The sequence below is a fragment of the Sturnira hondurensis genome, unplaced genomic scaffold, assembly GCF_014824575.4.
Source record: "Sturnira hondurensis isolate 20B ecotype Veracruz unplaced genomic scaffold, ASM1482457v3 Scaffold0014854, whole genome shotgun sequence".
Lineage (NCBI taxonomy): Eukaryota > Metazoa > Chordata > Mammalia > Chiroptera > Phyllostomidae > Sturnira > Sturnira hondurensis.
The window spans coordinates 8,402,589-8,421,776 of record NW_028087485.1 but is presented as its reverse complement, the minus strand read 5'-3'; the positions used below and the strand labels follow the sequence as shown (position 1 = coordinate 8,421,776).

General features: G+C 42.3%; 1 protein-coding gene across 1 annotated transcript in view; it reads left to right on the top strand.

Moving 5' to 3' along the window:
• The window catches only part of SORCS3 (sortilin related VPS10 domain containing receptor 3), a 557,219-nt gene that overhangs the window by 389,498 nt on the left and 148,533 nt on the right, over positions 1–19,188 (top strand). Inside the window, exon 6 of the mRNA XM_037063981.1 lies at positions 11,166–11,230. Within this exon, the coding sequence (XP_036919876.1) occupies positions 11,166–11,230 (65 nt within the window). The remainder of the gene's footprint in view (positions 1–11,165; positions 11,231–19,188) is intronic.

Sequence of the window (19,188 nt, the reverse complement as noted above, 5' to 3'; positions counted from 1 at the left end):
GAGCTATTCTCCTCTGGGTGGTGCTTCCATTTGGATGATGTTCGTCTCTTGGATAGGAGGCAACTTTTCTTCCATGCTGTTTCCGGGCATCATTTGGTACAGACTGTCTTTAGACATCATTGTTCCTGTCTGTGGCTTCCTGTGGGGAGAGTTTAACTTACTACAGGAATAAAGGAGAGAGGGAGAATAGCTAAGTAACTAAAAAGGCTGTTGCTTCTTTCAGAAAATGCAGCAGCTGAAATGAAGCCCGAGTATAGCTTTGCCCACGAAACACACAAGAGCTTTGTAGTGTTGGTCCATTTTGACTTACTCGGGAGTGAATGCAGTATGCTGGTCTCAGGGGGCCTAAGCATAATGGACAGTGAGTGACAGCTGGCATTTACTAAGTGCAGGTGCCTTGTTAAGCACACTACCGGCATTGTTTAGTTATATGCCCACAAATCTCTTGTTATTCCCATTTGCAGACGAGGAAACCAAGGCTTAGAAAAAAGTAGAAGTGGAATTTAAATCGACACAGTGAGAGAGCATGTTGGCCTGCATTGCTGTAGATAATCTTTGAAGATGCCAGGTCCCTGGGACCCTGGGTGTGAAGACAGAGGAACAGGCTCTGAACCCATGAGCCCTGTCCTGGGCAGAAGTGGAAGGGTATTAAGCAAGATCTTTCTGGCTGGCCTGAGGCTGATATGCTGTTCTTTCTGGGTTGTAATTCAAATCTCTATTTAGAGGGAGTTTGCACACGGGAGAGGTGTTGTTGAACGAGGTGAATTCTCAGGCTTCATGCAAATGGGTCCCTGTGGACTCTAGTTAGAAGCTAAGGAATTAGCTGATTCTAGGCCCAGAGGAGCTTGCTGCCTCATCCCCTCATATTAGCTCTCTTGGCAATTGATCTTGTCAACTTTCTCAATCAGAGAAATTAAAGATGAAAAAGGGCCTGTTAAGTCATGTTGCCCCAACCCTGGACTAGGCAGAATGATTCCCAGGAGAGGATCCAGAGTATCTTGTTCAGTTTAACTTTAATTGTCCCGAAGGGTATGACTTCTTGCTCTTCCCCGGGGCAGTCAGTCCTTTTGGGCAGCTGATGGATACAGGTGTGAGTGACATCTCAAAGGACGCCGATGCCCTGTATCAAGGGTGTGCACCTCCTCTTGGATGCAGTTTTCTAGGGCCTGAAAATTTTTACAAGTTGCCTCTGGAATTTGCTGAGGCCAGGAGGAATATTTTTGGGTGGATAGATTAAGGATCTCTACCTGTAAATAGAATCTTGTAATTTTGTCTTTCTCCTCTTAGCCTGGAGATGTGCCTACAGCTGTATCTATGCAAGCAAAATGTGGGAATGGGGGCTTAGGGTCAAAGACTGGTCTGTTGGGAAGACCAGAAATGCTAATAGCTAATGTGTTGAGTATTCCTTAGCCTATAGTAGGAGTACCAACCATTCTACTGTCTGGTTTAATTCTCACAATAACACTTAAGTTTAACATTTACAACAAGCCTTTGAGGCAAGTATGTTCTTATTTACTTTCAGGAGATGAAAATCCTGAGTCTCAGAGCAGTCAGGTGCATGTCAAGGTTACAAAATTCATGGGTGGTGGGGCTGAGATTTGAACCAAGGTCTCTCTGAGTTGCAAAGTGCATGTTTTACCTCACTGTATTCTGTTACTGCCTCATAGTAAAATGAACAAGGTTGGAGTGAGCAGGAGGAAGAGTGGAGAAAGGACCAGTGCTAACTTTGAATTGAAGATGTCTGGTCCTCCCATCAGCCAGGTTTCTTTTTGTGACTTGGCAAGTTTGTGCTGTGCCGTGAGCTCCCTGTGCAGGTCTCAGGTACAGAGATTTTGGGGGTGTTGGCATATGTGTTTGCTCTTAGACTATAATTCCTTCCAGACCTAGGCAAAGTGGGTATTTAATTCACAAATCCTCTGCTCAGTGGCTGGTGCATGCATAGTTAAGTCTTCACTTTAATGTCAGTCGGTTCTGTGACTTTTAGCAAAATGACTGATAACAAAACACATTTTACCACAGGCTAATTGATATAAACAAGAATTCCCATGGCATCTAATTAGCATTATAGCATTGGATAAAACAATGTTCTGTGAGGACCTCCTGTGTAACTGGGTAAGATGGCTTGCCCTGCTTTCACTCCCAAGACGTCCTTGCTTGTTACCAAAAGAGATTTCCATGTTGATTAGATTAGCTTCATTTGGCTGATGTTGGCTGAGGGCTGAGCATATTCATGGGCTGCTGGTGGTTGAGCCCAAAATATTACCCAGGAAGGACAGGCCTAAGTGGGAAACTATGTGGGGTCCTTGAGCCAGAGGATGAGAAGCATGAGGCCACGGGATGTAGAAATCAGAGAGAAAAACATTGAACGGGTGGTGGTGTTAGGGGTGGGTGATCATCAGAGAAGAATTGTCTGTGTCATGATTTGTCCCCAGGTTGTTCCTAAAGGAGTTGTTTGAAGAAGAAACCTTGCACTTTTATTTTATTCTCCCCAGGGCTCTGTGTTTTCAGGACATCATTTTTTAAATGTGGATTATCTGTGTGTTTTATAGTATTGTTTTAATATTTTAGTTTATTTTTCTCATGACCATTGGATCCCCTTATACCCACCCACCGTGACCACACTGTTGCCCATGTCCATGAGGCCTTTTACCTTTTTGCTCGAGCCTCCATTCCCTAACCCCCCCACCCCAGAGGTGTCAGCCTGCTCTCTATCTATGAGTCTGTCTCTGTTTTACCTGTTAGTTCAGTTTGTTCATTAGATTCTACATATGAGTGAAGTCATATGGTATTTATCTTTCTCTGACTGGCTTATTTCACGTAGCATAATGTTCTCTGGGTCTATCCATGCTGTTGCAAAGGGTAAATTTTTCTTCTTTTTTATGGCTGAATAGTATTCTATTGTGTAAATGTCCCATAGTTTTTTTTTTTTGGTCCACTCATCTACTGCTGGACACTTAAAAATGGATCCACCTTTTGACCCAGCAATCCCACCTCTGAGAATATATCTGAAGGAACCCCAAACTCTACTTCAAAAGAACATAAGCACCCCTATGTTCATGGCAGTGTTATTTGCAATCACCAACATAAGGAAGCAGCCCAAGTGTCCCTCAGTAGGGCATAATTTGAAGTGTGTGATGTCACTCTCTAGGAACCATGAAGTATAGGGAAGCTCCGTCGAGGTTACAGAATCATTTGAATTCTCCCTATTCCCCTTTGTACCTGAGGAATATTGAGCAAGTGTCTTGAATTCTCAGGGCCTCCCTTGCTGCATTTTCAACTTCCGGGTACTACATGAATTGTAGGTTTCTTCTTAAGGTTAAACGATGTCATGAAATGAGGGGCCTGGCACACAGTGGCTGTGACGAACACATGGTGGCCATTGTCTCATCTCCCTCCCCTTTTCTCCTGCTAAGAAAGGCAGCCTCCATGGGGCCTCAGAGGACATGGTCCAAGCCGAGTCCCCCTGACCTGGCTTTGAATCTGGAAGCTGGCATTTGTGTACCTGCTATGGCTCCAACAAACCACTTAGCTCCTCTGAGCCTGCTGTTCCTTGTTAGTAAAACATGGACAAAAAAAGTACCTCCCTCAGAGGAGTTCAGACTCTTTGTTCAGCAGTCAGTGTGAGTGAGTGTTAGGAAGTGGAGTTCCTGTGGTGGGCGAGGCAGGAAAGGGCCCCACCCTTCAAGAAACTTACAGTCTAGAGGGGAGATAGGTATTATTCTAATCACCGCATGAATTATTATGAGTATTCAATAAGGTCCCCCCCACACAGCTCTATATCACAGGGACCGACCCACCGTCAGAAAGCACATGGATACTAGATATGCGTTATCTTTGGGGACCATCTTCTTTATGTCTCCACAAGGCTGTCACCTCTTCTCTCGCACACTTGCCTGTTGTCTTCCACGTAAACTCATAGAGCAGATGCCCTTTCTCGAACAACTCCTTTTAACCCCAGATTGGTCTGGAACAGCTGTGAGTAATGCTCCCCCGTGGCACGGGCTGTCTGCACAGACCCTGGGCAGCTATGCCCGCATTGGCATAGTATACCAGAACGCCAGTCCCTATCAGTTCTGAGGCAAAGACTAGGAAATTTCGGTTTTATTCTCTTCAGAGCTAAGATACAATTAAAACGTTGCCACAGTAATTGGCAACATCTATTAACTTGATGAGAATTGCCGGAGGCAGCACATTTTCCCCCTTTTTGCACATTATTAGTCTATAAATACACCTGGACCCTTTCTCTTCCTTCTTTAGAACTTCCACAAAACACCCTCCCAAGCTGTCTTCTTAATGCCCTTTGCCTTTTTTTAATTAACTCTCGGAATTCCTCCAGCACTTCCAGTCGGGGCGCCACACAATCTTGCCTCAGAATCAGCAGAGTCTGGCAGGAGCCCCAGCTCTGTTCCATGATCTTAAGTGACCTCTGCTCCCTGAGTTGGTCATCTGTGGAATGGGAACAATGATATCTGTCTCCCAAGATCCACGCAGTGCAATTAGGCAATGATATGAAAGCACTCTGTAAACTGTCCAGTGTGGGGGCCACCTGCTCCTTGATCTTCAGCAGCTCCTCCATCTGTGCATGCCCTGCTTGCTCTGTGGTCCGTGCCCTGCTTGCTCTGTGGTCCCCAAGGAGGTGCAGGCGCAGAGAGGTTCCGGCAGCTGGAGGCGTTCAGAGACGTGGAGCAAGGCGGAACCTGAAAGCAGGGGTGTAAGAGCTGTCGGTACAACGGAAGAGCTCACCTGTCTCCATCACCCTCAGCTGTGGAGTTTCCCGTCACAGACCAGAGACAGAGGGGACCCCTGGGAGCCTCCCACCCCACTGCCCTGGTATTCCCTCCCATTTTCAGAGGAAGAAACTGTGCCCTCAGGGGTTTAGTACTGTATTCTAAGACACAGTGCTCCTCAGTGAATTCACTGTGACCAAAACAGGTCTTTGCCCTCAATTCAGCCCATTGCTCTTTCTACCACATTCCAATGCAAGTTTTTCTCAGACACTTTCTACATCATCGGTAGGTGATGGAGGATGCGTGTTTGTCCATGTGTCTGTGCATGTGTGTGTGTATGTCCATCTGGATTTGCTCCATAGGATGCCTGGATGTTGTGTGCCCATTTGTTAATGGCAAGCATGTGTCATTTCATTTCACCCTCATCTGGACCAAATGATGCTGTTGTGATTATTACAGAGAATTGGAGATTTAAAGAGGTTAACTAACTGGCCTAAGGTCACACAAGTAATAGATGTAGAGCCAGGATCTAGAACATGTAACCTCAAAGCTCCTCTGTTAACCACTGGACTGTAGAGGAGACAAGTTGTTGTCCTAAAAACGCATTATATACAGTCTGTCTTACTATATTACTGAGTTAGAAATAGTACCCAATGTGATTGGTGGATCCCCAAAAAGCACTAAATGTCTTCCCAAGCTCTAGCTTGGGAAATGTGGGCAAGTAAAGATTTTGTTCATTTCTACGTGTGTCTGTTTAACTGGAATAGTATACACTTAGGAGATAGGTCTGTATACCTTTATGAACCTGTTTTCCTCTTATATTATATCCTACCTGACTTCACCAACTCCTCCTCTGCCTCTGGTCCCCTGGCCCTCATTGTATTGCCAGTCTCCATGTTGGACACACAGGAAGCTCTTGGAAAATACTTGCTTTGGGAGCCACAGGGCCACACTGGTGGGCCAACAGGTTGACTTATGCCTCATCTATTGGTACCTCTCTCTTCAACTCACTTTTAAGGATTCAGGATTTTGTGGACTCCAGCAGCACTCCGTGCCACCCTTTCTTACAAATATCTGCCTCATTCTGTTTCCCAGATCAGTCTGAGCGTCTAGAGAGCTGGAACCTTATCTTATACATCTTGGCATCTTCCCTGTTCTATCATCTCCTTGGTATCAGATTCATAACAGATGCTCAGTATCTGTATGTGAATAACTGAAATGAAGTCTTTAGTTAGTGTGGTGCTCTGCCCAGAAGAGACCTTGTGATGTGATGATGGGAATGACAGAAAGATACCCCTTCTCAACCTAAGATTTCATGAAAATTCTTGCCAATCAAAATGCTTCCATCTGCTCTTCTCACAACACAGAGCGTGAGTAGTTTGGGCCGTTTCAGGGGACACTGCTTTTGTTCTGAGTTTGTATGTCTTGCTCTTTGGTTTACATTCCACCTAAGTGGCCTTGGGTGTTGACTGAAGCCCCTCAGCGAATGGTGAGATCAGAAGATCTCTACAAAAAAAACCCTGCTATTTGTGGTCACACTTGCTCCAAGTTGTAATATTTTAAGTGCGTCCCATAAACTTAAGAAAAAGTCAAATAAAACTTTCAAAATCCTAGACTTTCCAAAAATAAATCAGTTGACAAAAGTTACATCTACGCAGATTTATTTCTAAAGAAATCGATTGCCTACGCCTTCAGAAACAGAATGAGTTGTCCAATGGCACAACCAAAATGAAGTGAATGGTGTAGACTTTAGTCTGCAGGAAACAGTCCAGAATTCCTGGAATACTGGCCTGCCTTTGCCTTCAGCGTCTTTCTTATGCTGTCTCTAGAGTGATCTCCCAGGACTTCCGCCCGACAGTCCCCTCCTCCAGCACGCCCCTTCACACCCGCGTGCCTTGCATCGTATCACTCCTCTCTTTTCCTTGACTTTCTAATCCCACACATTCTTCAAGCCCAGTCTTCGTCTTCCCACCTCTATGAAACCCTCCCAACCCACTATGCTTTTCAACACAATTGCAAGCTCTTTAAGGCCCCGTAGGTATCATCCCATAAATGCCTATGAAAGGAACAGTGGAACCTGGGAGTGACAATTCCAAAATCAAGTGTCTAGGAACAAAGACTGCCCATTCTCTGCAGCACTCTGCCCATGTTGCAATCCACTTGTTCTATTTATTGGCATCCAGGGGACTTCTATGGGCAACAGTTGCCTTTTTAAGGCTGTGACACATAACAGAGTCTTGTCTGGAAACATGTAACTGTTCGTTAGGGCTATGCCGGGCTGTAGTCCACACACACATAGCAAAGGTAGGCCATGTGGAAGGCTGTGTTACAACTTCCCAAGCTCTCTCACGCGTAGTGGGTATTCACTAAATACTTGTCAAGGGATTACTGGCTGTATTCCTAGGAGAGCAGTTATTCAGCTGGATTCAGGTAAAGCCTCATGGATTGTTACTGCACTAACATAACCATGAAACGCCAAAGACCAGCTTCACATCACTACTGTCAGCATGTATCAAGGTGTTGGCTATGGTTCCCAGAGATTCTTCAGTTGACACGAATCTCCTTGTTTGTTGGGAGTAACTCCTAAAATGTCTATGCCTTGTCCTGAAAATATTGCAGCTAACTACTGGGTATGGTTCCAACCACTGAGATCTTAGAAAGACATTATGTGAAATTATATAGTATCTTTCTTTTCTTTTTTTTTATACTGCTTCCCTGATAGGAAATAATGACACAGTATAATCCAATGTCTATTTATAGATCTTAAACGAAGTTGCATAAAAATGGTCCTTCACATGAGATGCTCTCTGATGTTTTCTATTTTGTTCCATTTTATTTTAAAAATTGGAATTGATCCACCAAGTGTATTTCATGACTTACACAGCCCATTGTTTGAAAGACAATGATCTAGCAGGCAACAGCCCTTTTAATTTGCTGGGAGAATCAGATTGTTGCAGAGACCGAAGCTGACCCAGGAGTCATGAGAAGGCTCTGCAACATGCCGAGCAATTTGGGGGGGGAGGTGTTGGTAATGACTCTCTAGTTACAAAGAACAGCAGATAACTTGATCTAGCTTAACTAAAGAGAAAGAGAGAGAGAGAGAGAATAATTAGGATTCATGAGAAATGCATGCACCTCGGAATCTCACAGAATATTTTCCGACTGTCTCTTATCTTGGCTGCTCCCTTTTTCTGGCACAGCAGATAAAGGTGTCCAAGACAAATTGCTCCAAGTCTCATGCTACAGTTTCTCAAACCAAATCCTAAAGTCTGAAAAACCAATATTTTTGACCCAGCTTAGGTTGGGGTTCTAACCCTGATTTAATCAGCTGTCGACAAGGGACAAGGCAATATAATACTGATGTGGGCATAAGGGGCTGCACCTAGAGGCCTGTGGGTCTAGAGGAGCCAACAGTTGATGGAGGCCGGATTATTTGTGGTTTGAGAAGGAAGCTCCCAAGGTGCCCACTAGAGGAGCCAGGTTCATTTGAACTGGATGGGATCCCTGAGTTTTTGCTGCCTTAGCATCTTCACACAACGATCATATTTGTCAAGCAAATCACAGTTGACTGTGTGTTTGACGGAACCAATATTGCTGAGGATAAATGGTGAAAATAGCAGCATAATAACATAAAATGAAGACTTTATTCACTTAATTGCCTAGAGATTAATTAGATGAATGAAATCTGTTTCACCATATTATGGTGCCTTTTTCAACATTTATCTTAAACATACTGCTGGGGTTATTATTGCTCTCACTTGTGTATTTATTCATCGACTGAACAGGTATTTAATGAGTGCAGAGCAAGGCACAGTGCTAGGCACTGGTGCAACACACAATTTAATCAGATCTAGGGACTGCCTTTAAGAATCATCCAATCAAGAAGGAGAAACCCTTCAGGTACACAGGTAACTGAAGGTGGAGTAAGACTGTATTTGAATCCAGGCTCTGTCCCTTTCTTACTCTAGTTAGGCAATTTGACGTCTCAAAATTGCCATTTTGTCATCTGAAAAAAATGATACTGCCTATCTCAAAAGTTGGTTTAAAGATTATGTGATATAACATATTAAATTGAGAGCAAACATTTTGGTACATTAGGTGCTCAATAAATACAGTTGCACTTTAGATAATGTGAGCCCTATAACAGTAAGCGTGATATAGTGTCAGGTGTTAATACATCCCTCTCTCTCTTCAAAATGTTTTGCATGCATTTATATAGTTCATTTAGTTTTCATAAAAACAATAAGAAGGGTACTTTTATTATCTCCCTGTTGTGGCGATGAGCAAATTGAAGCATAGAAAGGTTAAGTAAAGCACCTGTGATCCCACAGGTAGTAACTGATGTACCCAAGACTCTAACTCGGAGAGTCTGATTCCAGAATTTATGCTCCTAACTACCCAGCAAATACATGCAAAGGAGAGGCTGTTTCAGTTATAGCGGACTGAGGCTGTGTTCCAAGTTGTAATGAGTGACGTTAAACTCTGACCACACATTCTTACCACCCAGGAGCATCTAAAAGCTATTGATTCCTGAACTGTACTCCAAGCTAGAGGTTCTCAGAATGTGACCCCTGACTATTGTTATCATAACATCTGCGCATTTGCTAAGACTGCAAAGTCTTGGGCCCTGTCCTCGACACCCCCCAGTCAGAAACTTTGAGGGTGGAGCTCCGCATCAGTGTTTAAACAAGGAGATTCTTCAGATGCTACTAAAATGTGAGAGGACTGTTACTCCTGGAGAATGAAGCCAGGTTTCCTGTGAGTAGGGCCTGCACGTTGGTATTCAATGTCCTTATAAAGCTCCCCAAGGGATTATAATTGTCAGCCAGGGTCAGGAGCTTTCATGGAAAGTAGGTATTGAGCTGAGCTATAACCAAAGCATATGCAAAGTAGAACAGAAGTATTCCAGGTGGTGAGGCAGCCTGAGCAAAAACATAAAGAGGGAGAGTATTTGTGTGTGAACTGGAGAAATATATTGAGCTAAGATTATTTAAAATGATAACATTTGTTTCTAACATATATCATTTGTAACCCTAGTCTCTTAAACAGAAAGTACTGGCACCATTAGCACCCCACTTCCTGTTTTCTGTGCCTTCGGTCTCTGAGCACAGATGTCAGATACTGATGCTATAATACGGTAATGGCCTCCAGGCCACTGAGAAGTGTAGAGATTTATGGTGCAGGAGATTGGATTTTGAAATCCTAGGTCTGTTTTCCATAGGTTTTCTATTCCTTATGCTCTCTAGGTATCAGCTGCTCATTCTTACCATTTTATGTATTTTGAAATTTATTTAATTATTTTTCAAGTACAGTTTTCTGTCTGTTACTCCCATCCCATCCCACCCCCCGTGCTCCCCCCTCCCTCCCATTTCCACCCTTCTCACTTGTTGTCCATGTATCCTTTATATATGTTCCTCTAAATCCCTCCCCTGTTTCCCCTGAAATTCCCTCCCCTCTTCCCTCTGGTCACATTCTCACCATTTTAAATTCTACCTTTTTTTTTCTAACTTGCTGCTTCTTACCTGTTGAGGACTGAAAAACCAGAAAACCAATCTTAGAATGATATTTAAAATGAGAGTAAATAGACTGTGAGTAAGAGCTTGCCAGAGAGACTGGATTATGTGATTTCCTCGCTGCATGAATGTTTTAATGTCTGTTTGCCTATTTCTAGCTGATTTTCTGGGTCTTCTACTCTGGCTGGGGTAGCTCACGCAGGAGACAGCCTCCTGACTGGGCTGTATGTGTGGAAGGGCTGGGGCCCCGGAGGATCAGTTTGTAAGGATTCTCAGCCTTCCTTCTTCTGGCTATTGGCAACAGACCTTTAAGGTTTCCCACTCTGATCATCAGGAGAATTTTGTTCTTGTCAGACCAGATTTTACATGTTTGTTACCAAACATTTATTGTTTGCAAGGCAGGAAGAAGGAAGTGTAGATCGGATCTCTCAGGAGGGCCGGAGTGCCTTGAAGCATACAGCTAGGACCGAGGCTAACTCACCTTCCACAGGGACAGTGGAGTAGGGAATAGCACTTTCTCAATGGGAGGGCAGAGGAGGAGGATGGTGGAAGCAGTCAGGTGCGGTGAGATGGGGGAGATGGAAGACCATCAGGGAGAGACAGCCTCTTAGGATGTGCGAGGTGGCAGAAAAAGGTCAAGAATAGAGATTTAGACCAGTGTTACTATAGACTCTGTACTCTTATGTTTTTTCCTAGAGTCACCAAGTCTCTGACATCACTCCAGGATGTGTTGTGACCATTATAGGTACTGGCTACTAGAGACAACCATACAGCTGGGCTTGCCAGTGGCCTTATTCCGTGGGTCCCCATGGTGCAGGACAGACCCTCTCGAGAAAGTGACTTTCCCAGTAATCACTCTGCATGCTTCCCACGTGTTGTCTGCCATCCTGTGGTCACTGAGTTTCTGTCTCCCTTCCCTTCCCAGGTCGGTGGCCGGACTGGATAAGGAGGCGGACCTGGTGCACATGGAGGTGCGGACCACTGACGGATGTGAGTGCTGCCTCCTCCAGGCGGGGGCCAGGCAGCTCGGCCTGCAGCCCTCTCTCCTCCCGCAATTTGCATTTTAACGGCTTGGGAAAATGAAAAGCCCTGAGCTCCATGGCTGTGGGATAGGTCCTTATTTCCCGGGGTGGGGAGAGGCCTCTCCTAAGGGGCGTATTTCATTGAAATAAAGCCCTCAGGGATGAATTTTTGGAGGATGTGAGTTAATGTGATGAATTTTGAGTCTACTGTTAGTAATTTTCTGGCATCCTCAGTGTAATCTGAATAGGGTGTCCATAGCTCATCATAGTATTTTGCACTCACTGGATGGAGTGCAGGAGGAGTTCCCAGCTTTGGAAAACAAGTCTGTCCCATAGTCAAGCTGACCCAGAAAAGTAACTGGGCAGCTATTAGCAAAATTTTTATTTACTCATTCCACAAATATTTGAGCATGGCCTACTATGTACCAGGCTTTGTTCTAGGCCTGGAGATACAGTGGAGCGTAAGACCTCTGTTGTCCCTGCAAATAAGCAGTGAAGCTCCAAGGTTTCAAACACGTGACCCCTTGGGACCTTGCGCATCTGCGTACATCTTACCCAGATTGGACTGATAAAGTATCATTTTGCCCCACTTCAAGCATTTTATTCTCCCCAGAGTTGATCATATTAATAGGGCTCCTTCCTGTACAAGAGAAATAAAACCAGCTTAAACAAAAATATGTAAAAGAGGTGAAAATATATTTTATATATGAAATATGTAAAATACATGAAATAGGATTAGCATATCCTGGGTCAAAAATAGAGCCAACTAATCTATGGAAATAGCGCTGACCTAAGAATGGAGCTGAGTAGGCACCTGCTGGTGAGTTGGGGTCCTGGGCTCTGCCACCCGCTAGCACTGGCACCAAGGGAAACCCCTCTCCCCTCTCAACTCTCAGTGCCCTGGCTTCCTGTATGTGAGGTGACTGGTCCTTGCCCTGCACAGTGCAGGGCTGTGGGTTGACCAAATGGAGGGGAATGTTATAGGCATTATAAAACGTTGTACAAATGCGAGGCGAGTCTGTTTCGATCAGGCTGTGGAGTCGAAATATCATTCAGAATACATAAAGTAAGACTGCATGTGTTTTGTCCGAACATGTGTTTTTTGAGGCCAAACGCAGAAGCATGCCAGAAACATGCATTGGGGGTAATATATTTTACTGGCTTTGTTTTTATTTTTAAAGAGTTAGAAAGCCATCAGCATTAGTATATGTCTGGCATTCTGCCAAGCACTTTATTTTTTTTTCTCTCTTTCCCTGAAGTAGGCAAGGATAAGGAATGACCCACAGTCTTTAACAATTTTTGTTTTTTTCTTATTTTTCCTTTTTATTTAATTTATGGCGGTGACACTAGTTAACAAAATTATACAGGTTTCAGGTGCATAATTCTACAACACATTGTCTGTACACTGTGTTGTGTGTTCATCACCCCAAGTAAAGTGTCCTTCCATCACCATTTATACCCCCCATGCCCTTTTCATCTCCTCCCTCTGCCCACCCTGCAGTCACCACCATTGTTCCTGTTTGTGAGTCCTTTCTTTTTTTCTTCTTTGCTCTATCCCTCCACACTCTCCGCTACTTAGCAGCTGTCAGCCTGCTTTCTACCTGAGTCTCTCTCTCTCTTGTTTGCGTTTTTAAATAAAAGGACTGTGTAAGATTTAGGGATGTAATGGATAATGCCACATACTCAAATTCATTGATTATAAGGGTGACAGAACCCTTATGGATTCTGGATTCAAAATTATGTTATCTGACTGTTACTGCTGAAAAAAAAAACTGGGCAGGGGGAAAGAGTTAGATATAGGCGTTTGAAGGAACATAGCAGGGCAGCCAGAGGAATACAGGCAATAACTCTCAGAAGATGACCCACAGGCCTATTTTCCAGGCAACCCCTGCCTTGGCTTTGCTTCCTGTGTCAACCTCTTAAAGCCATATATGTGACCTCTGGTAGTTGACACAGTTCAGACTGGAGGAAATTTTATAGGACTGTCTGATCTCCTACTTAGTATAGTAGTAATACCTTCCCCCCAAACCCCCACTGTGTGTTCTCAGATCCCATGAGGTCAAGCTTAAGACCTACCCTTGGCTATTGACGGACAACTTCTATTTGTTGTTGTTGTTTTTTGTTTGTTTTGCTTCTTTTTAAAAGGTAATTTCTTACATTAAGCTTAAACTTATTTTCTGAAAGTTTAAGAATACCAGTCCAAATTTGGATAAGACCCATGGTGCAGCAGTGCTGTGACATTTTATGAGATTACAAATGCAAAGCACATGGAAGATTTTCTGGCTTGTTATCAAGAATTGAAAACGAATAGACAGAAATATAACAGAGATGGATGCCCTGTGCCACACTGAGGTTAGACGATAGCACCTACTCATTCCGTTCCATCTAGGTCTTTAAAAACAGTTTTTCAAGAGTTAAAAGGATCTTCTCTAACCCAGTCAGTTGGCTCTAACCTACTTTATTTGGAAAGTGCACGTGTCATCCCTGCATTAGCCTGGTGTTGTATTTTGTATAACCTAACAAAAGGCATGACTCTTTTCTTTGGCTTTCTTACACTTACTCATACCCACACATTTTTATCTAAATGATCAACACAAAAAAAGCACAAAGTGTATTCCCTTTCTTTTCTTTCTCTGATGTGATAGCTTAGCCTCAAAATTTCCCAGATTCACATAGCCACCTTAGTTGCAGAGTGAGAACTAGAACCCAGAACTCTCAATATGCTACAGATAGAGGGACATTTCTGAGGACTTACAACTAGCATCGTAGTTAATGATGAGATACTCCACCCTAACCCCTAAGGGCAGGGAAAAAGCAGGGGTACTTACTCTTACCTTACTGCACCTCCTCAACACCACACTGAAGGTCGGAGCCAGTGCAATAAAGGTAGAAAAATGAAATGTACTTGATATAGATCACAAAGGAAAAAAATAAAACTGTTGCTATTCTGACTGACATGATTTTCCATGTAAAATATAACAAGGAATCTACCATGGCAGCACCTAGAACAAAGAAGCTGATTGAGCAAGGTTGGAGGATACAACATATTTAGAGGGGAAAGAATATTTTTTATAACAAATGGTTTCAGAAAAAATGGATAATCCTACAGGGAAAAGTGAACTTCAACCTATGATTCATAATTTATACAAAGTTTAATTTTAAATGGATCATATTCTAAATGTAAAATATAAAATTGCAAAACTTTTAGAAGAAAGTGTAAGAAAAAATCTTTATGACTCTCGATTGACATCAAAAGCAAAATTGACAAAGAATTGGTAAATTGGACTGCATCAGAATTAAAAACTTTTGCTATTCAGAAGACATAATAAAGACAGTAGGAAAAAATATTTCCGAATGATATATGCAACAAAGTACTCATAGTCAGGACATATAAAGAAATTTCAAAACATAGCAATAAGTAACAACCCAATTTTTTAAAAAAATGGGAAAATTTTGAAAAGGCTATTTATACCAGAGAAGATATGATGATGACAATTACATCAAATGATGCTCCACAATATTAGACATTAGGGAAATGCTAATTTAAGTCATCATGCAAGATCATTACATACCTATTAGCATTGCTAAAATAAACAAAGCTGACAATACTAAGTGCTGACAAGGATATGAAGCAAGTGAAACTGTTATACATTGCTGGTGGGAATGCAAGATGGTACAGTTGCTGTAGAAAAATATTTGACAGTTTTATAAGTTACACACACCTTAGGATTCAGCATATTTACCCTAAAGAAATGAAAGTTATATTCACACAAAAATGTATACACAAATGTCTGTAGCAGATTTATTAATAATCACCCCAAACTGGAAATAACCTAAAAGTGGAATGAATGAATGATAAACCAGCTGGGGTGTATGTGTGTGTGTATGTATGTATATATATATATATATATATACATATATATATATATATATATTTAAGGATTTTATTTATTTATCTTTAGAGGGGAAGGGAAGGAGAGAAGGAGAAAGTATCAATGTATGGTTGCCTCTCGTGAGTCCCCTGCTGGGAACTGGCCTGCAACCCAGGCATGTGCCCTGACTGCAAATTGAACTGTGATCGTGTGGTTCGCAGGCCCATGCTCAATCCACTGAGCTACACCAGCCAGGGCTCAGCTGGGGTATATTTTATTAAATAGAATACTATTTAGCACCTTTCAATACATGCAACAACATGGATGAATTTTGAAGGTATTGCGTTGGGTGACATTAGCTACTCTCAAAAGGTTACGTGTTATATGATTTCATTTATGTGATATTATGGGAAAAGAAAAACTACAGAGATGCAGACTACATCAGCACTTGTCAGAGTGGGGGAAGTAGTTGACAAGGAAAATCAGAATTAGGAAATTTCTGAGGGTAATGTAACTTTTCTGTAACCTGATCATGGTGGTTGTTACATTCATCTATACATCTGCTAAAACTTTAGAGCTGTTTGCAAAAAATGTGCTATATATAAATTGAAAAAAAAAACTTTTAAACTAGTACTAAAATGAAGTATATGGTAAGAAAAACTATAATGTGCAGTTCTTGGCTTCTCGTTTTATAGAACTTCCTACATTTCTTCATTATTAAGTAATCCAGTTAGTTCTTTTTTATCCAACCAATATTTATTTTAAAATCTACATATGCTGATACTGGGAAGACATGCACATGAATACGCTATCATCTCTACCCTCGATGAGCTTCTAGCTTGGTGGGGAGATGGTTATTCTGATAATTCTAGCTCAGATCCCAGTCCTCTCACTTCCTGGAATGGTGGGATTCGGGCAAATTGCTTCATCGTTCTGGCTTCAGTTTCCTCATCTATGAAATGGGGAAGATAATAATTATAACTCCATATTGGGGTGTTGGAACGATTTTACAATCTTGCAATAATCGGTTAATGCATGTATTTCCTGCAAAACCAAAGAACACAGAGTGAGCATTATAAAAATGTTATTGTTGTCATCTTCATCACCATTACCATCCTCGTCATCATCTAGTTATCATGTTCAAGATCAGTTTATTTAACATGTAGAGTGGAAAGAGCCCTCTATAGAGTATCAGGAGTCCTACGATTGGCAAGATTACTGCGATTTCTACATTTTATCACGGTCAGCCACCACTCCCCCTGAACCATGAGAAGGCACAGACGCTAGAATTCTCCTATGGGTGATTAGAAGTTTTACAAAGACTTCAAATACATTAACACAATAGGAAGGAATAGAAGTTACTTTCTTTCTTTTTTTGTTTTTTGTTTTGGTTTGTTTATTTTGTTTGTTTTTAGATTCTCCCAAGTCTCAAGTTCTGTAGCAGGCATCTGCAGCAATGTCAATGTCGTTTTTCGCACCTTACCTCCAAGCAGGTTAGCCTCACTCCCTCCTCAATGAGAAGGAAGCTTTTGGAAACTAAATAACTTTTCACGGTTCCCTGGAATCTGTTTTTACCTGTTCTCATTTAAGAGTTTATGTTCTTATTTAAGATAAATAGCTCCTGGCTGCTTCTCTAAGAGAAGACCTGAAGAACTTTTGTTCACAAATTTTAATCCCTTTTTCAATTTTTGACCTTATGTGTATTTCCCAAAAAGATGGTATTTGAAGGAGTCATGGAAAATTTTTTCTTAGGTGACAAGAGACAAGATATGTAGGGTAGTTTGAATATTTAATAATCTCAAAGGCAAAACATAATCACTAGTCACAATGTAATTCAACATTAAAATGCCTAGGCTTTTAATGCAATTCAATGCTATTTAACCAGTATTTATACAGTGAGCCTGAGGCTAGAAACAGATTTCTAAGACTTGACTCCTGTTTCTAAGGAGATGATCCTTTGGGGAAGATTTGGCACAATGAGAAATGCTCCACTTCACGGTTAAACTTGTTGGTGTAGATAGATGAGAAGCTTGCCCTGCTGAATGGGGAGAGACAGAGGCTGCCACCCTAAGCTCTACAAAACTGGCAGAAATGCAACCCTTAGGAAGAAAAGAAGCTTAAGGATGCCACTTTATCTCTTTCACTCTCTCTCTCTCTCCCCCCACATTGCCCAGTTCTCCGGTCATCCTCTCTCCAGCACAAACCCCAAAATGTCTCTACCTGTAAATATCCTATTCCGTTATTGGCCCGGGATTCTTCTGAGGGCAAGAATCTCTTTTATCCTTTCTTCTTTCTAGAACCTCAGGGAGTGTCTGACACCTGCAACTTTTCTTATATACCTTGAGCCAATACAAAAGAAATGAATCTGTCAGTCTGAGGCCGCTCCTTCTCTCCGTAATGCCACTGTTGGTCCACCTGCAAGGTGAGAAAGTGGAGGCTCGACACACTAGGGAGATGGTCCCATCTTCCCTAAAGGTCCTGTGAACAGTAGAGCTAAGCTGAAACAGGGCCCAGCACTGCTGAAGTTATCAAACAGATCTCTCTATTCACAGTGCAGGGAGCAAAGCCTTTGGCTTTCAGCAGTGTCCCCACCAGATCTTCGAAATACATCAGAAAGACATTTGACATTTAGAAATACATTAATCATGAGGGTGATGTGACTTTCAGACATTTGGAAAGTCACTGCCTGGTTCTCCCACAGGGATATGCAAATGAGATCTTCACCCAATCTGTTCTTTCTAGTTTTCCATTTGAGGATGTTTTCAAGGAGAGGAGAGAAAATGGAAGTTTAAGAATAAGCACTACTCAAAGTCCACGTGTAATGACATAGTGCCTTCAAGGAGCTTTGCCTACTTGCCCCTCCACGTGCAGTTTCCACCTCCTTTTCTAGGAATTTCCTTTGCATAGTACACTTCTCCATCCAGGCTAAGGATGAGGGCTGCCTTCTTTTTCAAGTCTTCCTTGATTGTTCCAGCTCAGACTCTCTATTTTTTTCTTTGTCTGATCAGCCGTCACACTTAAAGCAAGTAAACAGTGATATGAATTGAGAGTACGGTTTTGCTAGTAGAATCTATGCTAGTAGAATCATGGTCCTTTGATTTTCCACAATAAAATAAAACATCACTTGTTATTAATTGAATGTATGAGAGATGCTGAGTCTTAAATCCCCGTCCTCCTTTCTTAATAATAAAAAAGAGCTAACATTTATTGATCCTTTAAAATTTATGCAACAGTGTAGTGAGCGTTTTTCATACCTAAGCTTACATAATCCCGATGACAATCCTCAGAGGCAAGTACTGATTTGTCTACACCTTCCAGATGAAGAGCGATGCTACTACTTGGCCAAGGTAGGCAGCGAGGAGCAAATCCAGGATTTGGGCTCAGTGTGTCTAGCTTCAGAGGTCTTGCTCTCAAACACCATGATATCCTCAGCCAATCTGGACCTCTTCCATTTTATCAGGCATCTGTTGATATTAAAACAAAACAAAACAACAGCAACAAAAAACAATGAAAAGGCCATAGTAATTCAATGCTTATTTTGAGATTTCAAGATATATAATATCTTCTTTCTCTTTCATCATGGAATCATTTATGACTATATCCAGGCTCATTTGGAAATAATGTCTAAAATCCAAATTTGAGATCTTTTGCAGATTTAAAGCTTGAGCAAATCGTGTTCTCTGCTTACCTTTGACACCCACAGCCCCCCGCAACCCCCAGTCACGTCTACCTGGTGACCCCAGCTGCCCGATAATCTGCTCTCCCCAAGCCTCACTTTGGGTTCTCACTGGGTGTGGGTGTTGTAGCACTTGCTATCATATCTGTGTTTTGAAAAATAAAGGCATTGAGACTTCTAGTACGTGAGTCCTGCTAAAGACAGCAAGGCCCCTGAACTTGATGTGTATTTCAAAGACTCATTTTAGGGCTGCTTTCCTGTTAAATAGGACTTTTTAAGGGCACGATGGGAGGTGGCAAGCAGGGGGTTGGCTAAGAAGTGGGAGGAGTGTGGCACAATAGCCTACCTGCCATGGGCCAAGGTAGGTGTCGGTTTTGT